Raw genomic sequence first — 24,909 nt, 5'->3', positions numbered from 1 at the left:
GACTCACTAGATTAATGTACCTGTCCCATTTCTTCTGTGAAACACACAAGCACATTGAACCCTCCACCTATGTACTTCTCCCCCTACCTTTGGCCTCTGTGCTTAGTAGAGTCAGTTGTGTTTGCTCCCAAATTTGTGTATAGCAGTTGTGTTTATTATTGTCACTAATTGATTCAATTAAGTGTTACAGAAATTGTGGAAACGTGAGGGTAAACAGAAAGAATATTGTCTCTATGAAAACTGATAAGAAACTTGGGAAAACTTGAAGCGAGTGACTGAGGAAATTGACATCAAATGAGCTGTAGAAACTGGGACAGAGAAAATGGAAGGAAATTGTGAGCCCCAGGTGGGGGGCATCGTTGTACACATGGATGGATTTGAAAGCATCTTTAGGTTCTCCAGCTGCCATAAAGAACAGGAAATGGGAAATTGTAGCAGAAGAGTTATAGATGTGGTCCATGTGAGAAGAAAGACCCAGGCTTATAAAAAAGAATGAAATAATGCCATTTGCAGCAACACGGATGGGCCTGGAGATTATCATACTAAATTAAGTCAGACAGAGAAAGACAAATACCATATGATATCACTTATATGTGCAATGTAAAAAAATGAAACAAATGAACTTATTTACAAAACAGAAATAGACCCACAGACATAACAAACTTATGATTCCCAAAGAGGAAAGGGAGAGGAGGGATAAATCAGGGATTTGGGATTAACAGATATACACTACTATATTTAAAATAGGTAAACAACACGAACCTGCTATCTGGCACAGGGAACTATATTCAATACCTTATAATAACCTATAATGGAAAATAATCTGAAAAAGAATTAATATAAATTTAACCGGATCACTTTGCTGTATACCGGAAACTAACACAACATTGTAAATCAGCTATACTTCAATTAAAAAAAAAGAAAGAAAGAAAGAAATACACAGGCCTGTTTCAGCCAGCCCATGCTCAAAGGAGAATGTATACGCATGTGTTAGGTCCAATTAAATACTCACGGTATGGATGAATTTAAGGTGATTCCCTGAGACAATTGACTTCTTAGATTCACTATTAGCTGATGGACCAAAATCCTGATTTTATAGCATAAGAAAGCTCCCTTGTCTTTCTGAAGTTCTCTGCTTTTTTTCCTTTTCTTCCAATTTCTCATTTTCTGTTTTCTCTGCTATTTTTCCTTCCTTTTTCGCTACTAAATGTCCAAGTATGAAACTGGTTTTTACATTTATTTAATTAAAATTAATTTTAAATTTATTATATCTATTGAATTCAATGGTGTATTCTCTGTTAATAAACAATATTTCTTTACCTACTGCAGGCTGCCGTTATGGGCTGCTAAAAGCCAAAGGGATGCTTACTTTAACACATACTGCAGACAACTGTGGCTTTTTATTTGCATATTGTTCACATTAATTTCTTCCTCTCTGTAGGCTTCCTCTGTATAATAGTTTCCCTTTGCCAGCATGAAATAAACACTTCAGAAAAAAACCTTATTGGACCCTGATAGTATATTTTACTATTTATTGTTGAAAGGAATTCCGTGGTGGATTTTCTTTTGTTTTGTTTTGTTTTCTGGTTTGTTTTAGTGGAACCAAGAACCAAGGTTTTCATATATTATATTTGCTTAAAATCAGGCAGAACTATAAACATGTTCCTGTCTGAGAGGAATTTATAGCCTGTTAAGGAGAAACAAAACAGAGGGTTTTTACAAAGCAAGTTTAAAAGTTTAACTGAGGGGACTTCCCTGGTGGCACAGTGGTTAAGAATCCACCCGCTAATGCAGGGGACGTGGGTTCGAGCCCTGGTACGGGAAGATCCCACATGCCGCCGAGCAACTAAGACCATATGCTACAACTACGACCATGCGCCACAACTACTGAGCCTGCACTTTAGAGCCCACGAGCCACAACTACTGAGCCCGCATGACACAACTACTGAAGCCTGCGTGCCTAGAGCCTGAGCTCCGCAACAAGAGAAGCCACCACAATGAGAAGCCCGTGCACTGCAACAAAGAGTAGCCCCCGCTCACTGAAACTAGAGAAAGCCCGCGTGCAGCAACAGAGATCCAACGCAGCCCAAAATAAATACTAAATAAATAAATAAATAAATAAATTCATTAAAAGGAAAAAAAAAAAAAGACCGTGGATTCAAGTCCCAATCTGGGTTTCACAGTTAAAAAAAAAAAAAAAAAAGTTTAACTGATGATGCAAGATCTTCTGTGTTACTGAAACTTCTTTGTCATGTTAAAAGTAGAATCTGGGCTTCCCTGGTGGTGCAGTGGTTGAGAGTCTGCCTGCCGATGCAGGGACACCAGTTCGTGCCCCGGTCTGGGAAGATCTCACATGCCGCAGAGCGGCAAGGCCCGTGAACCATGGCTGCTGAACCAAAAAAAAAAAAAAGTAGAATCTAGTTCAGAAAAGCAACAGTCACTAGATCAAGAATTAATGCTCACGGATCTTTTGCTGTGACGGGGGACTCACTACCTCTCAGAGGGCTCCACTGGAAGGAGCTTCTTCTTTTTCCTTTAATCTATATATATATATATACATATATATATTTTTTATATATATGTATATACATATATATTTTTAACGTCTTTATTGGAGTATAGTTCCTTTACAATGTTGTGTTAGTTTCTGCTGTATAACAAAGTGAATCAACTATACATATACATATATCCCCATATCTCCTCCCTCTTGCGTCCCCCACCCTCCCTATCCCACCCCTCTAGGTGGTCACAAAGCACCGAGCTGATCTCTCTGTGCTATGCAGCTGCTTCCCACTAGCTATTTTACATTTGGTAGTGTATATATGTCAGGGCTACTCTCTCACTTCGTCCCAGCTTACCCTTCCCCCTCCCCGTGTCCTCAAGTCCATTCTCTATGCCTGAGTCTTTATTTGTGTCCTGCCCCTAGGTTCATCAGAACCATTTTTTTTTTTAAGATTCCATATATATGTGTTAACATATGGTATTTGTTTTTCTCTTTCTGACTTACTTCACTCTGTATGACAGTCTCTAGGTCCATCCACCTCACTACAAATAACTCAATTGCATTTCTTTTTATGGCTGAGTAATATTCCATTGTATATATGTACCACATCTTCTTTTTTTTAAAATTAATTAATTAATTTTGGGCTGCATTGGTTCTTTGTTGCTATGCACGGGCTTTTCTCTAGTTGTGGCGAGCAGGGGCTACTCTCCATTGTGGTGTGCGGGCTTCTCATTGCGGTGGCTTCTCTTGTTGCGGAGCACAGGCTGTAGGTGCACGGTCTTCAGTTCTGGTACGTGGGCTCAGTAGTTGTAGCTCGCGGGGTCTAGAGCGCAGGCTCAGTAATTGTGTTGCACGGGCTTAGTTGCTCTGCGGCATGTGGAATCTTCCCGGACCAGGGCTTCAACCCGTGTCCCCTGCATTGGCAGCCGGATTCTTAACGAGTGCACCACCAGAAAGCCCATGCCACATCTTCTGTATCCATTCATGTGTCGATGTACACTTAGGTTGCTTTCATGTCCTGGCTATTTTAAATAGAGCTGCAATGAACATTGTGGTACATGACTCTGAATTATGGTTTTCTCAGGGTATATGCCCAATAGTGGGATTGCTGGATCATATGGTAGTTCTATTTTTAGTTTTTTAAGGAACCTCCATACTGTTCTCCACAGTGGCTGTACCAATGTACATTCCCACCAACAGTGTAGGAGGGTTCCTTTTTCTCCACACCCTCTCTAGCATTTATTGTTTATCGATTTTTTGATGATGGCTATTCTGACCAGTGTGAGGTGATGCCTCATTGTAGTTTTGATTTGTGTTTCTCTAATGATTAGTGATGTTGAGCATCTTTTCATGTGTTTGTTGGCAATCTGTATATCTTCTTTGGAGAAATACCTATTTACGTCTTCTGCCCATTTTTGGATTGGGTTGTTTGTTTTTTGATATTGAGCTGCATGAGTTGCTTGTATATTTTGGAGCTTAATCCTTTGTCAGTTGCTTTGTTTGCAAATATTTTCTCCCATTCAGAGGGTTGTCTTTTCATCTTGTTTATGGTTTCCTTTGCTGTGCAAAAGCTTTTAAGTTTCATTAGGTCCCATTTGTTTATTTTTGTTTTTATTTCCATTACTCTAGGGGGTGGGTCAAAAAGGATCTTGCTGTGATTGATGTCATAAACAGTTCTGCCTATGTTTTCCTCTAAGAGTTTTATAGCATCTGGCCTTCCATTTAGGTCTTTAATCCATTTTGAGTTTATTTTTGTGTATGGTGTTAGGGAGTGTTCTAATTTCATTCCTTTACCTGTAGCTGTCCAGTTTTCCCAGCACCAGTTCTTGAAGAGGCTGTCTTTTCTCCACTGTATATTCTTGCCTCCTTTATCAAAGATAAGGTGACCATATGTGCGTGGGTTTATCTCTGGGCTTTCTATCCTGTTCCATTGATCTATATTTCTGTTTTTGTGCCAGTACCATACTGTCTTGATTACTGTAGCTTTGTAGTATAGTCTGAAGTCCAGAAGCCTGATTCCTCCAGCTGCATTTTTCTTTCTCAAGATTGTTTTGGCTATTCGGGGTCTTTTGTGTTTCCATACAAGTTGTGCAATTTTTTGTTCTGTGAAAAATGCCAGTGGTAGCTTGATAGGGGTTGCACTGAATCTGTAGATTGCTTTGGGTAGTATAGTCATTTTCACAATGTTGATTCTTCCAATCCAAGAACATACTATATCTCTCCATCTGTTTGTATCATCTTTAATTTCTTTCATCAGTGTCTTATAGTCTTCTGTATACAGGTCTTTTTTCCGCTTAGGTAGGTTTATTCCTAGGTATTTTATTCTTTTTGTTGCAATGGTAAATGGGAGTGTTTCCTTAATTTCACTTTCAGATTTTTCATCATTAGTGTATAGGAATGCAACAGATTCCTGTGCATTAATTTTGTGTCCTATAACTTTACCAAATTCATTGATTAGCTCTAGTAGTTTTCTGGTGGCATCTTTAGGATTTTCTATGTATAGTATCATGTCATCTGCAAACAGTGACAGTTTTACTTCTTCTTTTCCAATTTGGATTCCTTTTATTTATTTTTCTTCTCTGATTGCTGTGGCTAAAACTTCCAAAACTCTGTTGAGTAATAATGGTGAGAGTGGACATCCTTGTCTTGTTCCCGATCTTAGAGGAAATGGTTTCAGTTTTTCATCAATGGTTTCAGTTTTTCATCATCATTAAATGGTTTCATCATCACATGTTTGCTGTGGGTTTGTCATATATGGTCTTTATTGTGTCGAGGTAGGTTCCCTCTATGCCTACTTTCTGGAGGGTTTTTATCATAAATGGGAGTTGAATTTTGTCAAAAGCTTTTACTGCATCTATTGAGATTATCATATGGTTTCTATCCTTCAGTTTGTTAATATGGTGTATCACATTGATTACTTTGCATATATTGAAGAATCCTTGCATTCCTGGGGTAAACCCCACTTGATCATGGTGTGTGAGCCTTTTAATGTGCTGTTGGATTCTGTTTGTTAGTATTTTGTTGAGGATTTTTGCATCTATGTTCATCAGAGATATTGGCCTGTAGTTTTTTTTTTTTTTTTTTTCGTGACATCTTTGTCTGGTTTTGGTATCAGGGTGATGGTGGCCTCATAGAATGAGTTTGGGAGTGTTCCTCCCTCTGCTATAGTTTGGAAGAGTTTGAGAAAGATAGGTGTTAGTTCTTCTCTAAATGTTTGATAGAATTCGCCTGTGAAGCCGTCTGGTCCTAGGCTTTTCTTTGTTGGAAGATTTTTTTTTTTTTTTCTTTTGGGTATGTGGGCCTCTCACTGGTATGTTGTGGCATCTCCCGTTGGGGAGCACAGGCTCCAGACACGCAGGCTCAACGGCCATGGCTCATAGGCCCAGCTGCTCCTCAGCATGTGGGATCTTCCCGGACCGGGGCACGAACCTGTGTCCCCTGCATCGGCAGGCAGACTCTCAACCACTGCGCCACCAGGGAAGCCCTGTTGGAAGATTTTTAAACACAGTTTCAATTTCAGTGCTTGTGAATTGTCTGTTTATATCTTCTATTTCTTCCTGGTTCAGTCTTGGAAGCTGGTGCTTCTCTAAGAATTTGTCCATTTCTTCCAGGTTATCAATTTTATTGGCATGTAGTTGCTTGTAGTAATCTCTCATGATCCTTTGTATTTCTGCAGTGTCAGTTGTTACTTCTCCTTTTTCATTTCTAATTCTGTTGATTTGAGTCCTCTCCCTTTTTTTCTTGATGAGTCTGGCTAATGGTTTATCAATTTTATCTTCTCAAAGCACCAGCTTTTAGTTTTATTGATCTTTGTTATTGTTTCCTTCATTTATTTTCATTTATTTCTGATCTGATCTTTATGATTTCTTTCCTTCTGCTAACTTTGGGGTTTTTTTTGTTCTTCTTTCTCTAATTGCTTTAGGTGTAAGGTTAGTTTCTTTATTTGAGATGTTTCTTGTTTCTTGAGGTAGGATTGTATTGCTATAAACTTCCCTCTTAGAATTTTTTTTTGCTGCATCCCATAGGTTTTGGGTAGTTGTGTTTTCATTGTCATTTGTTTCTAGGTATTTTTTGCTTTCCTCTTTGATTTATTCAGTGATATCTTGGTTATTTAGTAGCGTATTGTTTAGCCTCCATGTATTTGTATTTTCTTACAGTTTTTTTCCTGTAATTGATATCTAGTCTCATAGCATTGTGGTCGGAAAAGATACTTGATACAATTTCAATTTTCTTAAATTTACCAAGGCTTGATTTGTGACCCAAGATATGGTCTATCCTGGAGAATGTTCCATGAGCACTTGAGAAGAAAGTGTATTCTGGTGTCTTTGGATGGAATGTCCTATAAATATCAATTAAATCCATCTTGTTTAATGTGTCATTTAAAGCTTGTGTTTCCTTATTTATTTTCATTTTGGATGATCTGTCCATTGGTGGAAGTGAGGTGTTAAAGTCCCCTAGTATTATTGTGTTACTGTCGATTACCCCTTTTATGGCTGTTAGCATTTGCCTTATGTATTGAGGTGCTCCTATGTTGGGTGCATAAATATTTGCAATTGTTACATCTTCTTCTTGGGTTGATCCCTTGATCATTATGTAGTATCCTTCTCTGTCTCTTGTAATAATCTTTATTTTAAAATCTATTTTGTCTGATATGAGAATTGCTACTCCAGCCTTCTTTTTTTATTATTTATTCATTTATTTTTGGCTGCATTGGGTCTTCATTGCTGGGCGCAGGCTTTCTCTAGTTGCAGTGAGTGGGGGCTACTCTTCGTTGCAGTGCACAGGCTTCTCATTACGGTGGCTTCTCTTCGTTGCAGAGCACGGGCTCTAGCTGTGCAGGCTTCAGTAGCTGTGTTGCGCAGGCTCAGTAGTTGTGGTGTGCAGGCTTTAGTAGTTGTGGGTCGTGGGCCCTAGAATGCAGGCTCAGTAGTTGTGGTGCACGGGCTTAGCTGCTCTGTGGCACGTGGGATCTTCCTGGACCAGGGCTCGAACCCGTATCTCCTGCATTGGCAGGTAGATGCTTAACCACTGTGCCACCAGGGAAGTCCCTCCAGCTTTCTTTTGATTTCCATTTGCATGGAATATCTTTTTCCATCCCTGCACTTTCAGTCTGTGTGTGTCTCTAGGTCTGAAGTGGGTCTCTTATAGACAGCATGTGTATGGGTCTTGTTTTTATATCCATTCAGCCAGGCTATGTCTTTTGGTTGGAGCATTTAATCCATTTACATGTAAGGTAATTATCGATATGTATGTTCCTATTACCATTTTATTAATTGTTTTGGGTTTGTTTTTGTAGGCCTTTTCCATCTCTTGTGTTTCCTACCTAGAGAAGTTCCTTTAGCATTTGTTGTAAAGCTGGTTTGGTGGTGCTGAATTCTCTCTCTGTTTTTTTTTAAATGTTTATTTATTTATTTTTAATTGTACCTTTCTGACCAGGGATGTGGTTTTTCTTAAATTAATTAATTTATTTATTTTTGGCTACGTTGTGTCTATTGTTGCTGTGTGTGGGCTTTCTTTAGTTGCAGCGAGCGGGGTTACTCTTCGTTGTGGTACGCGGGCTTCTCACTGCAGTGGCTTCTCTTGTTGCGAGCACGGGCTCTAGGCACACAGGCTTCAGTAGTTGTGGTACGTGGGCTCAGTTGATGTGGCTCGTGGGCTCTAGAGCTGAGGCTCAGTAGCTGTGGTGGACGGGCTTAGCTGCTCCGTGGCATGTGGGATCTTCCCAGACCAGGGCTTGAACATGTGTCCCCTGCCTTAGCAGGTGGATTCTTAACCCCTGCACCACCAGGGAAGCCCAGTGCTGAATACTCTTAACTTTTGCTTATCTGTAAAAGTTTAATTTCTCCATCGAATTTGAATGAGATCCTTGTTGGGTAGAGTAATCTTGGTTGTAGGTTTTTCCCTTTCATCACTTTAAATATGTCCAGCCACTCCCTTCTGGCATGCAGAGTTTCTGCTGAAAAATCAGCTGTTAACCTTATAGTGATTCCCTTGTATGTTATTTGTTGCTTTTCCCTTGCTACTTTTTTTTTTGCGGTATGCGGGCCTCTCACTGTAGTGGCCTCTCCCGTTGTGGAGCCCAGGCTCTGGACACGCAGGCTCAGTGGCCATGGCTCACGGGTCCAGCCGCTCCGCGGCATGTGGAATCTTCCCGAACCGGGGCACGAACCCGTATCCCCTGCATCGGCAGGCGAACTCTCAACCACTGCGCCACCAGGGAAGCCCTTAATATTTTTTCTTTGAATTTAATTTTTTGTTAGTTTGATTAATATGTGTCTTGTTGTGCTTTTCATAGGGTTTATCCTGTATGGGACTCTCTGTGCTTCCTAGACTTGGGTGACTATTTCCTTTCCCATGTCAGGGAAGTTTTTGACTATAATCTCTTCAAATATTTTCTCAGACCCTTTCTTTTTTTCTTCTTTTTCTGGGACCCCTATAATTCAAATATTGGTGCGTTTAATGTTGTCCCAGAGGTCTCTGAGACTGTCCTCAATTCTTTTCATTGTTTTTTCTTTTTTTTAAAAAAATTAATTAATTTATTTATTTTTGGCTGCGTTGGGTCTTTGTTGCTGTGCGCGGGCTTTCTCTAGTGGTGGCGAGTGGGGGCTACTCTTTGTTGCGGTGTGTGGGCTTCTCATTGCAGTGGCTTCTCTCTGTTGCAGAGCATGTGCCCTAGAGCACATGGGCTTCAGTAGTTGTGGCACGCAGGCTCAGTAGTTGTGGCTCATGGGCTCTAGAGCACAGGCTCAGCAGTTGTGGCGCATGGGCTTAGTTGCTCCGCAGCACGTAGGATCTTCCCAGATCAGGACTCGAACTCGTGTCCCCTGCATTGGCAGGCGGATTCTTAACCACTGCGCCACCAGGGAAGCCCCATTCTTTTTTCTTTATTCTACTCCCTGGCTGTTATTTCCACCATTTTATCTTCCAGCTCACTTATCCGTTCTTCTGCCTCAGTTATTCTGTTATTGATTCCTTCTAGAGTATTTTTAATTTCAGTAATTGTGTTGTTCATCACTGTTGGTTTGCTCTTTAGTTCTTCAAGGTCCTTGTTAAATGTTTCTTGTATGTTCTCCATTCTGTTTCCGAGATTTTGGATCATCTTTACTGCTATTCCTCTGAATTCTTTTTCAGGTACGTTGCCTATTTCGTCTCCATTTATCTGGTCTTGTAGGTGTTTACCTTGCTCCTTCGTCTGTAACATTTTTTTTTTTTTTTTGATGGGTGGTGCTGTATTCTTGTCTTACTGGTTGTTTGGCCTGAGACGTCCAGCCAGCACTGGAGTTTGCAGGCAGTTGGATAGAGCTGGGTCTTAGTGCTGAGATGAGGACCTCTGGGAGGCCTCCCTCTGATTCATATTCCCTGGGGTCTGAGGTTCTCTGTTAGTGCAGCAGTTTGGACTTGCAGCTCCCACCACAGGAGCTCGGGCCCGACCTGCAGCCTGGGAACCAAGATCCCACAAGCTTCTTGTGTGGTAAAAAAAAAATAATAATAAATAATAAATAAAAAAAGGAAGAAGGAAAGAAAAAAAGGAGTATTACAATATCAAAGAATGAAAAACAAAATAAAATTAGAAAGATAAAAAATATATTAGGAAAAATAAAACTATAATTGAAAGAACTGGTTGCTGGGGGTTCCTGCCATGCACTTAGGTGTCCATGGTCCCCCACCAGTGCCTGGTAGGTGCCCTAGTCCTGAGGAGACGCTAATTCCGCGTCCTCCTAGTACGTCATCTTGACTCCGCCCCCAATCAATATATTTTTAAAAACTGAAGTATAATTGACTTACAATGTTGTGTTAATTGCTGTGAAACGGAAAGACAACTTCTTCATATTGACTCCAACTCTTTCTTCCTGTAACTGGTGTCGACTTGCTCCTGGGAGGGTTGTATGAGAAGACTACCATCTGCTGCAAGAGAGACCCCCTCCCAAATGGAGGGGCAGTTCCCCTGCCCTCCATGAAACTGCTCTCCTGCAGGATAAATTGCATCTGTGGCTTCTCATCCCCACCCTGTGTCAGCTGGGGTCCTCCTTTAAGCATGATTTCCACATCGGAACACAATTCTCAGGGTGTGGTCAGACCAATGAAACAACATGTTCTCCTTCCCTGGTTCTGGGCATTAGAGCTGCTCCTCCCACCTGCCCTCCTTGGCCCTGAATGGTTGGGTGGATGGTGGTGGCGTGGGGGAAGGGTGTCCCCACTGCAGGCTGGATTTCCCAGCTCCCTGGTCAAAGGCTTCCTGCTGAGTCTGGCAGTGGGAGACCCTCGTGAGAGAGTGGAGGGCAGGAGGGAAGAAAAGGCAAGGGTATTTCTGGTCCTCTCTGGAGCAAATCTGCAGCAGCCATACCTCCTCTGAGCTGCAGCAAACCCTGGGTGACCCCAGCCCCTACTCTAGTGTCCCCTCCTCCCCTCTCTGTCTCTCGGACCCAGAGCTGGTCACCAGTCTCTAGCCTGTGGCTGATTTCTGGGGGGGTGTCACCAACCTGCTCGGCTTCTCAGCTCTCCTGTACCTGCTGCAGCCAATACCCTGCGTTCAATTCTTCCTGCTTACATACTTCCCTCTCTCATTTGCTTGATTATTTATATATATACAGTTTCTGTTTTCCAGTGGACTCTAGTGCTGTGTGTTACTTCTAGTAAGGCAGTTTAAGGTTACATACCACTTGGAAGGGGCAGGGGACTGGCACTCAAAGTATTAGCTGCTTTTATATCCTTTGATATGCATTTTCCACATGTGATCCTCAAATAACTCCTCTGTGGGAGGTACCCACTTAATGGAAGAGGAGACTGAGGCTCAGGAAGGGTAGGCAGAGCCAGGATTTGGGTGAGCAGTTGCCTGAACCCTTAGCCGTTAGACCACACTGCCCCATTCAGAGACTTGGACCCACCCTGCACTTACTCACGGTAGATAAAATCCCAGGTCATGTTGCCCCTTCCTGCGTCTTCTTGCTGGATTTCTGGAACCCAAGCGGAGTTCTCTCAGTGACTCATGGTTCCTGAGAAAGACCATTCAGGACATAGGGATTACGTTCCCTCAGTCAGTTGCTCAGCATCTTCATTTCCCCAAAGTTCCTGGGGGCCTCTTTTCAGAGATTTGACAATGAGTGAGCTCAGTGCTGATTTTATAAATATCATTTTCTATAAATATCCATTCCATGTAAGGCACCTGTTTCAGAATGATGACCACCTTGCTGAGAACAGCAAGTTTCAGGGTTATGTTTTATTCCCATCTCTAATTACAGCTGAGGTGGGATTTCTTTCTTTCTATAGCCCCAAGGAAAGTGTGGAAACCAGGACACTGACCTCAACAATTCTGTAAGGTTTTTTTGCAATGAAAGAAATAAAGCTCATGCAAAAATTATGGTCTTAAAAAGTCAGCCCAGGACTTCCCTGGTGGCACAGTGATTAAGAATCCATTTGCTAATGCAGGGAACACGGGTTCAAGCCCTGGTCTGGGAAGATCCCACATATCGTGGAACAGCTAAGCCCGTGTACCACAGCTACTGAGCCTGTGCTCTAGAGCCCACAAGCTACAACAAATGAAGCCCAGGCACCTACAGCCCGTGCTGTGCAACAAGAGAAGCCACCACAATGAGAAGCACGCGCACTGCAACAAAGAGTAGCCCCCGCTCGCCGCAACTAGAGAAAGCCCGTGCATAGCAACAAAGACCCAATGCAGGCAAAACTAAATAAATAAAATAAATAAATTTATTAAAAAAAAAAGATCAGCACAGATGTTTCCAGTCTCAGAGCACACGTAGCTGAGATACCCCGGGTCAATGTGAGAGTCTCCAAACTTTCTTGCCGGGGAGGCTCAGATCCCTGAGGTCACACTGCCTGGGTTCAAACAGTATCTGCAATGCTCTTGCCGCGTGACCATGGGGAGATGGCGCCACCTCTTGGTGCCTCAGTTCTCTCTCTTATGTTGGGGGGTTAGGGACACGGTCTCCTTGGGCTTATATGATAATTACCTGAGAAAACAGTCGTAAAGCACTTAGCATGGTGCTTGGTACAGAGAATGCAACCCACAGAAAGACATTACTATTGATCATACTGCATACTATAGTTACTGTATCATGTATAGGATATACAATTACTTTTATTAATAATATATCAATATAGATTATATAACTTGCCCATCGGGCATAGCAGTGGGGCTCAAAAGAGGCAATACCTATGCATGGCTGGGGATCCCACCCACACTTGTCTCTGACCGTAATCTATTTTATGGGCCAATGACAGATTAAAAAATTTACTGGGCACTGTCTCATGCCCCCTCCCCACTTGTTGCCCCCTTCTGCTCCCCTGCCTAATATCACAGGGATGGGTTCTAGCTTGTCCCATGCTGGTCGCTCCCCCTTTCCTGAAAACCACCTCTTCTGGGCTTCCTCTTCCCTTTCTGGAAAGTTCTTCTCAGTCTACTTCCTGGGCTTCCTTTCCTGTCCATGCTGATGACTCTTGGGGCTCCACCATAGACCTTCTACCTAAGCATCCTCCCTGGACCTTCTCAAACACCCCTGGCCTGAGCACCGCCTGTAGACCCATGGTTTCCAGATCTGTAGCCCCACCCAGGCTCTGTCCTGAGTCTCTCTCTTGCAACTCTGCCGGCCGTCTCTACTTTGATGTCCCATGAGCAGTTCAAACGCCACCTGTCCCAAACTGGACTCATCTCCTCCACCCACCCAGATGCTCAGGCCCCAAACCCAGGTGGCTTCCTTCACTTTTTTAAAAAATTCCATTAGGACTTCCCTGGTGGCGCAGTGGTTAAGAATCCACCTGCCAATGCAGGGGACACGGGTTTGAGCCCTGGTCCGGGAAGATCCCCCATACCGTGGAGCAACGAAGCCCGTGCGCCAGAACAACTGAGCCTGCACTCTAGAGCCGGCGAGCCACAACTACTGAGCCCGTGTGCCACAACTACTGAAGCCCACGCACCTAGAGCCCCTGCTCTGCGACAAGAGAAGACACTGCAATGAGAAGCCCGTGCACCGCAACGAAGAGTAGCCCCCGCTCGCCGCAACTAGAGAAAGCCCACGCACAGCAAAGAAGACCCAACACAGCCAAAAATAAATAAATAAAATTTTTAAATTTCATTAAACATTTTAACATTGAGGTATAGTTGCTGTACAATATTGTGTAAGTTTCAGGTGTACAACACAGTGATTCATATCATTAAACATCTTTAAAGTGTGCAGTTCAGTGATTTTTCATATTCACAAAGTTGTGTGACCGTTATCATTAATTCCAGAACATTTTCTTCAGTCTCCCAAAGAAACCCCATACTCGTTAGCAGTCACTCCCCATTCTCCCCCTCCCTCCAGCCCCTGACAGCCACTAGTCTACTTTCTGTCTCCATAAATGGACTATTCCGGACTTTTCATATCAATGGAATTGTATATTTTATGATCTTTTGTGACTGGCTTCTTTCACTCAGCATAATGGGTTTTTTTTTCATTTTTAATGAAGGTTTTTAATTATTTTAAAAAATTTTTATTGAAATATAGTTGATTTACAATGTTGTGTTAGTTTCAGGTGTAGAGCAAAGTGATTCAGTTATACATACATCTTTTTTTTTTTTTTTTCTTTTTTGTTTTTTGCGGTACGCGGGTCTCTCCGGACGCGCAGGCTCAGCGGCCGTGGCTCACGGGCCCAGCCGCTCCGCAGCATGTGGGATCTTCCCGGACCGGGGCACGAACCCGTGTCCCCTGCATCGGCAGGCGGACTCTCAACCACTGCGCCACCAGGGAAGCCCCATACATCTTTTTTTCCATTCTCTTCTGTTATAGTTATTACAAGATATTGAGTAGAGGTCCCTGTGCTATACAGTAGGTCCTAGTTGGTCAATATACATACTACTATATGTGTTTTATCTATAGTAGTGTGTATATTTTAATTCCAAACTCCCAATTTATCCTTCCCTTCCCCCTTCCCTTTTGGTAACCATAAGTTTGTTTGCTATGTCTGTGAGTCTGTTTCTGTTTTGTAAATAAGTTCATTTGTATCATTTTTTTTTTAGATTCCACATATAAGTGATATCATATGGTATCGATATTTGTCTTTCTCTGCCTGACTTACTTCCCTTAGTAATTTCTAGGTCCATCCATGTTGCTGCAAATGGCATTATTTCATTCTTTTTTATGGCTGAGTAATATTCCAGCATATTGTTTTCAAGGTCTGTCTATGTTATAAGAATGAATCAGTACTTCATTCCACTGTATGGATAGACCATGTTTTTGTTTGTCCAATCATCAGTTGAAGGACACTTAGGTTTTCACTTTTGGGCTACTGTGAATAATACTGCTGTGAACATTCACATACAAGTTTTTATGTAGACATATGTTTCCATTTTTGTTGGGTATATACCTATACATGGAATTTCTGGGTCCTATATAATTACATGTTCAACATTTTGAGGACCTGCCAAACTGTCCTCCAAAGCAGATACACCATTTTACATTCCCGTCAACAGTATATGAGGGTTCCAATTTCTCCACATCCTCACTGATACTTGTTATTGTCTTTTTAAAAAATTATTTTATTTTATTTTTATTTTTGCCTCGTTGGGTCTTTGTTACTTCATGTGGGCTTCCTCTAGTTGTGGCGAGCGGGGGCTACTCTTTGTTGCCGTGCACGGGCTTCTCACTGTGGTGACTTCTCTTGTTGCGGAGCATGGGCCCTAGGCACGTGGGCTTCAGTAGTTGTGGCATGCAGGCTCAGTAGTTGTGGCTCGTGGGCTCTAGAGCACAGGCTTAGTAGTTGTGGCGCATGGGCTTAGTTGCTCCGCGGCATGTGGCATCTTCCCAGGCCAGGGCTTGAACCTGTGTCCCCTGCATTGGCAGGCGGATTCTTCACCACTGCACCACCAGGGAAGCCCCCAACTTCATTCTTTTGTATGTGCTATTCAGTGGTTCCAGCACCATTTGATAAAGGACTACTCTTTACCCATGAAATTATCTTGGCGCCCTTTGCAGAAATCAGTTGACCATAAACGTATGAGCTTACCTCTGGACTCTCAGAAGTGTTCCATTGGTCTACATGTCCACTCTTCTGCAAGTATCACCTTCCTTGACTCTTCTCTCGCCCTCACCCCACATGCACCCATTCAACAACTGTAAATTACCTGCCCACCTGGGACCAGTGCCGTGCTTGGACCTGAGCATACGATGGTGAGTGAGATGGACACCATCCCTGGCCTCACGGACCTGACATTCTTCTGAGAGTGGATAGACAACATAGTTATAAAGAGATGCAGGAGAAAGGTGATTTCAGATAGCTATGGCTGCTAAGGAAAACAAAAGGCTATGTGGTAGAGAGTGGCCAGGGGAGGTCCCAGAGGGGGCTGCTTTATATCGGGATGCTGGGGAACCCTCTCTGAGGGGCAACCTGTGAGGTCTGAATGAGAAGTCAGCCGTGCAGAATTTGGGGTAGGTTGTGCCTCCAGAGGGGCAGAATTTGCCTGGAGATGAAACTGATACAAAAAGGACAGCAAGGACTTCCCTGGTAGCACAGTGGTTAAGAATCTGCCTGCCAATGCAGGGGACACCGGTTTGAGCCCTGGTCGCAGAAGATCCCACATGCCGTGGAGCAGCTAAGCCCGAGTGCCACAACTACTGAGCCTGCGCTCTAGAGCCCACAAGCCACAACTACTGAAGCCTGCACGCCTAGAGCCTGTGCTCCGCAACAAACACAAGCCACTGCAATGAGAAGCCCGCGCACCACAACGAAGAGTAGCCCCCGCTCGCCGCAACTAGAGAAAGCTTGCACGCAGCAACAAAGACCCAACGCAGCCAAAAATAAATAAATAGATTTATTAAAAGGAAAAAAAGGAGGGCAAAGTAGAAACATGAAGAAAGATAGAGGCCAAGCCCTGATGAAAACATGCCTGATGCGTGAATTCCACTAAGTTTGGGCCTTCCCATCATGGAGTCATTGCTTTCTCTCCACTGTGTAGGCCTATTTGAACTGTAATCCCCTAGCCCTCCTAGACTGTAATCTCCATAAGGGCAGGGAGTGTATCTGTCTAGTTCAAATTTGCATCCAGGCAGCTCTTACATTGTTATTATCCAAGTTTAAGAATCGAGAGAATTCACAAAAAGATTCTGATTTTTTTGCTTTTCTTAGACAATTGGAAGCCTTGGTATGGTCATGCTAGGATTCTTACCTGGCAACTGGGGTGGGTCTGAGAACCAGTGGCCCCCTTTAGATGGCAGTTCAGAAGAAGAAACTGACACCCAGAAGACGATGACCTGCAGAAGAAATTTTTTACAGGCTGTGTGCTTGGCTCATTTATGTTATGTGCCTTCCCCCTACAGGCAAGTGGGTTTGTGACCCTGCCTTGGACACATAATAGGTCCACTGTCAGGAATGAAGGAATGAATGAATGAGTAAATGAATGAATGAATTTATACACTCCCCCCGTTCTTGACATAGTAGCTAGCATATAATAAGTGCCCAATATTTTGATTTGATTTCTCTTCTAAAGAAACGTGAGTTGAATTAGATTGCTTTTTTTATTGTACGCATCCTGATTTAAAGAAATATTCACACACCGCATTTAGTTCTGGTGTACAGTGTATTTTTGTGCCTTAGCTGGGCACGTGGACCTCGGGGTGCTCAAAATTAGGGTTCGCCTCAAAACCAACCCTGTACACTTTCAGTCCAGTAGAGGGCAATAGCAACTAGGAATAGGAGAGACGCAGTTAAGGCATCCCCCCACCCCAGGATCCCTGAACCATAGAATCAAATCCAGGATGGAAGTCACCTTGTTGTTGTTATTTAATATTCTTAATCGGCAATGTATTCATGTGTTTAAAAATAGAAGAGAAGAGAAGAGAAGAGAAGAAAATGGTATATGATGAAGTCTCCTTCCCTCCCCTTTTCCCCTCGTGTCTGGCTTCCTACCTCACCTCCATCTCAGGTACAATTGTTTTTCTCGTGTATGCTCTTCCAGAGGTGTTTATGCACATGTAAACAGGTACAAGTATCTCTGTAAACCCTCCCCCCACTTTACCCAAAGGTAGCAACACAAAAGGGTGTTTTGAGCATACTGTTCTATACCTTGTTTTGTGCGATCATGAAGTAGATTGTGGAACTATGCATAGCAGTACACAGAGAGAAGGCCCCCCTACTCTCTCTGTCTTCCCAGCTGCAGACTTCTCCACGGCACACCTTTATCATCATCTATTCAATGGGGGGGGCTTCTGCTGCCACAAATAAAGCTCAGTGAATAACCTTGAATATATTTTGCACACACTTGAGTATGTCTATAGCAGTGGCCATTGGCTCCAGCTGCACATGAGAATGACGAAGTGGGCTTTGCTTTTAAAAATCCCACCCCCAAGCCATACCTCAGATCAACTACATCAGAATCCCCGAGCATGGGACCAGGGCACACAGGGAGCCCTGTGTGCTGTTGACATCTAGAGGAAACTGGTTGAGAGCACATAGACTTCTAAATTTGCTAGATATTGACAAATGGCTTCCATGGATGGTTCTACCAACTTGCCCTCTCACTGGCTTGTATGAGAGGGCCTGGGTGTTCACAGCCTCACTAACAAAACATGCTTGTCAAACTTTGCTTTTTGCTAACGTGCTAGTTTTTTTTTTTTTTAAGATATCACAGTTTCGCTTGAATTTGCATTTTTCTTATTAGGGCTTGAGATTGAACATCTTCTCATGTGTTTAAGAGCCTTCTGATCTGTCTGGTCATATCCTGTGCCCACTTTTCTTTTCTCTCTCTCTTTTTTTTTTGGCCGTGCCACATGCCTTGCAGGATCTTAGTTCCCTGACCAGGGATTGAACCCCGGGCCCCACGCAGTGGAAACAGAGAGTCCTAACCACTGGACCGCCAGGGAATTCCCTCTTTTCTCTTTTTTAGGTTGGTTTCTCTACACGTCAGCAAGACAAATTCTTTGTGATTTGAGTTGCAAATACTTTCTACTGCCTTGCCTTTTGTTTTGTTTTGTTTTTTCCCATTGAAGAAGACTTTTTACATATTTGAATGTATCCATCTTTTGTTATGGCTTCTGTGGTTTTTTGTTTTGTTTTGTTTTTTCCGTACCACGGGCCCAGCCGCTCCGCAGCATGTGGGATCTTCCCGAACCGGGGCACGAACCCGTGTCCCCTGCATCGGCAGGCGGACTCTCAACCACTGCGCCACCAGGGAAGCCCCACTTCTGTGTTTTGAGTCATAGTTAGAAAGACCTTTCTCATTCCAGTCTTATAAAGGAAGCTTCCCATGTTTTCTTCTGGCACTTTGTGGTTTCCTTAATTTACAGGCAAATCTTTGATCCTTTTGGCATTTACCCTGATCTGTGGTGTGAGGTATGGATTCATCTTTGTTCTTCTTTCCAATGGCCGATTGTCCCATTACCTTTATCAAGAAGTAAGGTAGGAGCTGCATCAAACTGGAATTTCTTTGTTTTTGTCTTTGTATTTATAGCAACATCAGCTCCCACTTTCCTGTAAATGTGGTCCCATCCACCCCCTCCCCCCATTTACCTGTTCGATGCTTGATCGATTGATTTTTGTTTGTTTGCCATTGAGAATTTTATTACTAATCGGACATTGTTCTGACCTTTGGGGTTTCTATTTAGGATTTATTTTAGTTAATAACCAACAACGATGACCTTTTGTTGAAGGTCTAATATATCTGTTTATAAGTATCGGTTCCGTTAATCATAAAGCAAACCTATGGTGTCAGTACTATTATTATTCCATTGGAGGAAAGTAATCAGAGAGTTTTTCAGGCTTGTCCAAGGGCCCACAGTTAAAAAGAGGCAGGGCTAGATGCAATGCAAGAGCCAGGTCTCTGGGGTCTGGGCTTTTTACTTGCCTTGACCCTGTAACTCATCTTTGTGGAATGATTGCAGGAGGGAATGAATGAGTGAGTCAGTGAGGGCAGAAAGAAGACAGAATGAGTCAGCTCCTGCCCTCGGAGGAACCCAAAGGGGGAGATAAGCTGTGAATGCAAATAACCGGAACACAAAGTAAACAGTGATCCCACCAGCATTTTGGAAGCAGTCCACTTTCTATTCCCTCCTATTCAAAAATGCTTAATTCTTTCCAATTCCTCCCTACCTAGAAACCAGGGAGCCATACACTGGGGCAGGGGCAGTCTCCTTGGGTTTGATGCATTAAGTCACCCACTTGGAGATCCCCTGTGGAGCCCAGCAGCCTGGTGGGGGCGCAAGGGGGGAGGGGGATAGAGGGAGGGGATAGAGGGGAGGTGAGTATAGGTAGGAGGGAGGGGGGTTACGGAAGTGGGAGGAGCAAGGAGGAGGAGGGGAGGCGAGGGAGAAAATGAGACAGGCTCAAGGAGTGAGGACGGAGAAGGACAAGAGAAGAGAGGGAAAGGAGAAACAGGGCTTGGGGAGGAGGAAATGGGGGGAGGAGCTGGGGGAGTGGGAGAAGGAGGAAAGGGCTGGGGGATAGAGGAGAAGAGGGGGTAGGGAGAAGAGGAGGAGGAGGAAGGAGGAGGCGGGGGGAAAGAAGTCCCCTCCTCCAGCCCCCACCTCAGAGTTGCGCAACTCACTCGGGCTGGGATTGGTCGCTGTCACGTAAAGACGCCCCGCCCTCGACGCCCTACGACCAATAGCGAGAGGAGGCGGGGCGGGATGCGTCCTGGGAGGCCAATGGCTGGAGGGGGGCGGGGCGGCGCGGCCTAGGTCTGGCTCGCGCTCACGGCGCCCTCGGAGCCAGAGCAGCGCTCGGAGCTCAGAGCTCGCTTTCCCCGGCCGCTGTCGCCGCCGCTGCCCGCCCGCCCGCCCTTGGAGCGTCCCCGCCCCGCTCTGCTCTGGTCCCTGCAGCCGTCCCGGAGCGCGCTTATCTGTCGCTGCGAGCACAGTATCCACGTTGCGGCATCGCGGCGATGGCCACTAAGATCGACAAAGAGGCTTGCCGGACGGCGTACAACCTGGTGCGCGACGACGGCTCGGCCGTCATCTGGTGAGGAACTTTCCTTTGCTCTCCAAGCCCCGCTCCCGAGCTCGCAAGGGGCCTGGTGCACTGAGCCGTCTTCCAGACCGGACGGATGAAGGGTCATCCCGTGCTGTCTTCCCGCAGCCTTAACCCAGGACGGCGTGGAAAGCCAGCGCTGGCTTCTCCCTAGCCAGAGCATCTTTTAGATTGTCCTGCTGGAAGCTCGGCACTGTGCAGCTACCAACGCTGATATGTGTGTGTGTTTTTCTCTTCTCCCAATCCAAAGGGTGACTTTTAAATATGACGGCTCCACCATCGTCCCCGGCGAGCAGGGAGCGGAATATCAGGACTTCATCCAACAGTGCACAGGTAGGGACACGCGCCATCTGGGGGAGTTCTCCGTCTTCTGGGATATTGTCAGTGCCGGGGAGGGGCGGCAGAGGCCAAACTGGGCGGAGCCTGTGGCCACCCTGGGCGCCTCTGGCACTGTAGGAACCAGATTTGAGCGTTCTGAAGCCTCACAAAGGCTTCTCCCCTCTGGGCGTCCAGAGCGATCAGAGGCGACTGCCTGGCTTCCTCTCTCCCAAGGTAACCTTTTCAGGCACGGCAGCTCCTTTGCCTCCTGCGGGTCGCTAGTTTTCCACCGTCAACTGCCGCTGTTCCAAACTCCTGGCTCCAGCCCTCCCCGCTTTCCCCTTCCACCGGTCAGTGAGCCCCAATAAAAACAATCCTAGCGTTTATTGCAGGAGCTAGAAACGGTCAGCTTCACCCACCCCCCTTCTCCCACAATCATTGTCCGTGTGCTGGTGAAATGTTTTTATTTGTAGACTATAGAACCAGATATGAAAGTGTACCCACGGTAGGATCCCATGTATATGAAATGACAGAAAAGGCAAAGCCAATCTGTGGTGTGAAAAGTCAGAAGAATGGGCATATTTGCGGGTAGATAGGCACTGGTGGGGGGAGGGGCACCCGGAAGGTGGTGTGGGGTCGGGTGGGGTTGAAAATGTATTTTGATCTGTGAGGCGGTTAAACAGGTTTCTACATATGTAAGAAATCTTTCAAGCAGGATCCTTAGGGTTTGTAAACTTTCTGCCCTTCCCTGCGGTGTGTTGAACCACTAGGAGGAAAGAACGCACGCAGGCAGAACCACAACCCCCCATCCCCACCCCATAGAAGCAAAAGGCCCAGCATCGTTGGTAAGAGGGCCTTTCAAAGCTGAGATTGGAGAATGGGCTCTTTTCCAGGCTCTGGTCTCTAGCTTGGAAACACATAGATTCAGACACAGGCAGTGCAGCCTGGAGGTTAGGGTGGGGACTCAGTCAGCAAGGTGGGTTGGAATCCCCGCGTGGCCACCCTCTAGCTGTGTGGTTTGGGGCAAGTTACTTTAACTCTCGGGGCCTTGGTTTCCTCTCCTGTAATCTTAGAGGGCTGTTGTGAGAATTGGTGAGTCAGTGCCTGTGCAAACGACATGGTCATTTGTGAAATAAATAAAAGGTACTCATCGTGCCCAGGATCATGCGACGGCCCCTTTCCTTTATTCAAATGGTATTTTGCATTTACTCTAATTAAAAGAATGTTTATAAAGTGTCTGCTATGGGCTGGGTGGTGCTGAGCTTTGTTTATTTTTTAAATCTTCTCTCAACTAGAACGTCTTCCTAAGTGCTGCCTCTAGACGTTCACTCACTGCTTTTGGAAAGGATTGTTTAAAATATCAGATGTGTGAAGTACTTTCACAACTCACATCTAATGAGGTGCACGGGGCCTCTTGTGGAGAGCGGGGTGGGGGTGGGGGCTGGGTTCCAATCCTGGCGGAGGAGCCCCGTCTCTGAACCACCTCTATCCTTCCGCCACCACGATGACTGCTTTTACAAGTGGAGTAAGTGCAGACTCCTGGCTTTCACCCCATCTAGCATATAACTGGGAGTTTCAGCAGTATTTTTTGCCTTGCTGTCTCTGAGGCTTTGTCATAGGACGGCTTCTTTCCTCCCTTGACAGTAAGGTAGCAGTTTCCTCCTGCCGGCCATCCATCACCCCACCCCCCATCAGAATGGGGTCTTCCCCTGCCCCCCCCGCCCCCTGCCTCTGAAGCTATTGTTCTCTCCATGGAGTAGGAGAAGGTGACCCCGGGAAAAAAGGGCATCCTGTGAGTAGGTTCCGAACAGATGCTCCTGGCCATGGGGCGAGGCTGTGGTCAGAGAACACTTCCTCCCTCCCTGGAGCTTTGCGGTTTGCTAGTCAGACCCTTCCCCCAATGACAGGAATGGGAGTGGGGAGGGCCTGGGGGGAGAACTAAAAATGCTCTCCCTGCTGCTTGTTGATCTTATGAATGGGCTGTGGGATCTGAAGGCTCCGTCTGCTTTGGCTGGAAGTCCGCCTTCCTTCCCCAGCCATCTGTTGGACAAATGTATAGGCGCGTTATGGTTGCCGTGTCTGCTCTTGTTTGTGTTAGAAAAGCTGGTTCCATCCCACTGCCGTGTCCTCATAACCCAGTGACCAAGGAAGCAGAACGCTGAGTAGTAACTTTCTATATGCAAGTCACTACGCTGGACGTGCCTTGTCTCTGTTACTTCCATAGATGAGGAAACCAAGACCCAGAGAGGTTAAGTGACTTGCCAGAGATCACACAGCAAGGTCGTGGCAGAGCTGGGACTTGAACCCGGGCAGGCTGGCTCCGAGGTCTGTGCTCTTGGCCCCTTCTTGCTGAGCAAGTGGTTTAGGCTCTCATTTCTAAGCCATGAGGATTCTTCAGTGACACAGCAGGTTCCGGTCAGGGCTTGTGGGGTTGTTTGCAGGTTACAAAAGACACATTTGCCTATTCGCGTGATGCAGGGAGGCTTCTTGGTGGCCCTCATCCCCCGCCAGGTGTCCTGACAGGCCTGAGGCTGGTCCAGCCTTCCTATTTCCAAACCTCTCACAAGGTCACAGCGGACCTGGGGGCCTGAAAACAGCACCTGGTCTCCCCTCCGTCTGCACTGTGGGGATGACGGGGTGGAGGGTCCCCGGGCTCTCTCTCCTCCCTGACAGCCCCTCCTTGGGCATCGTCTGTCTGCAACACCCTCCTTCACCTCTCCTGTGCTCTCTGGCTACTGTCTTCCTTCTCCTGTCCTTCCCCCAGGTTTTCCAGAATGGAATGTGCCCGTGCAGCCTCTCCCTGTCACCTCTCCTCAGCCCCCAGGCTGGCCTGTCCTTGTCTGCAGGAGGTGCTTCCTGAAGGTCGTGGATCTGGAAAGTCGCTGGGCCCTCGTCCTCCTGTTTCTTTCTGCCGGCAGGATTTGGAGTCCTCCGTGCCCCGCACTGGCTCGTCTGGCGCTGGACTCAACTGGCCCCCTTCCTGCTGCACTAAGGGCTCCATCACTGCCTCTGCGCTTGCTTCTTGCCCCAAACTTCAGTCCGTGTGGAATGGTGGGAGATCTGTCAGGGGCGGTGAGAGAAGCCCAGTGCAGTTAGCTTAAGCAAAAAAAAAAAAAAAAAAAAAAAAAAAGCAGTGTAGCTTCCACGGTTGGCAAGTCCAGGCCAAGTAGCAGCTGCAGGTAAGGCTGCCCAAACTCAACCTCCCCTCCTGCTGCTGCTAGCTCTGTCTTCCTCCTTTATTGCCCTTCTTGGGGGCAGGAGGGCAGGTTCTCCCTGAGCGGTGATACAGTTGCCCGCTAACCATCCCAGCTTCCGGGCTGCGGGCAAAGCCATCCTGATGGGGAGAGACAGACTCTTTGCCACCGATTTCAGTGGAAGTCTCCAGACTGACAGACACTGTTTGGCCTGGCTGGGTTCATGTGCCCACTGTGAACCAATCACCGCCATTCTGGCTGGCTAGAGCTGGATCGGTGCCCACCCCTGGAGAGGGGGAGGGGCAGGCCCACCCAAACCAGGAGACAGGGTGGGGGAGGGTGGTTTCCTAAGGGAAAAGTGGATGGGCGGGCATGTTGCTTCCAGAAGAGGGGCAAACGCAAAACAGGCCCATGGCCCGCGCTTACTGCAACAGTCCCTCAGCCCTTGTTCTTTCTTGTCCTACAACCATTCTACCCCACCCCAACCCCCCACTGGAGTAACTCTTCCTAAAGAAGGGCTCTAATCAAGTTTCTCCTCTGCTCATTAACCATCTATAGCTCCCATCTGCCCATTGCATTTATAGGCTGCCTGCTTGCCATTCCAGTCCGTTGGTCCCCACCCACCTCTCCTGCCCAATAGCTCCCCACACCCTTCTTTGTGCACCTGTGGCCTGACCCTGTGTAATACTCCCAGCCTGCAGGCCAGTGATTTTGGAGGTTCCCTCCGGGCAGAATTCCTCTCCCCTGTATCTGTCCATCTGGGATTGAGCCAGCAAACCAGTCTAGTGCAATCCCTTCTGTATTTCAACAGCCAGAACGCTTGGGAATCAGAAAAGCTCTAGATTCACATCCCAGCTCTGCCCCTTGCTGTGTGGCCTTGGGCAAGGACATCCCTTTCTCTGTGCCACAGTCTTCTGCTCGGTAAAATGCGGGTCCTGATGG

The 24,909-nt window shown here is 45.8% G+C and overlaps 1 protein-coding gene across 1 annotated transcript in view; it reads left to right on the top strand.

Annotated features, from left to right (window-relative positions):
• Positions 1-20,066: 20,066 nt before the first annotated feature.
• Positions 20,067-24,909, top strand: part of COTL1 (coactosin like F-actin binding protein 1) — a 44,056-nt gene continuing 39,213 nt past the window's right edge. Inside the window, exons 1-2 of the mRNA XM_030863176.3 lie at positions 20,067-20,446; positions 20,706-20,788. Coding sequence (XP_030719036.1) covers positions 20,370-20,446; positions 20,706-20,788 — 160 coding nt within the window. The 5' untranslated portion in view covers positions 20,067-20,369. The remainder of the gene's footprint in view (positions 20,447-20,705; positions 20,789-24,909) is intronic.

The sequence above is a fragment of the Globicephala melas genome, chromosome 19 (assembly GCF_963455315.2).
Source record: "Globicephala melas chromosome 19, mGloMel1.2, whole genome shotgun sequence".
Classification (NCBI taxonomy): domain Eukaryota; kingdom Metazoa; phylum Chordata; class Mammalia; order Artiodactyla; family Delphinidae; genus Globicephala; species Globicephala melas.
This window is presented reverse-complemented; position numbering and strand designations above follow the sequence as displayed.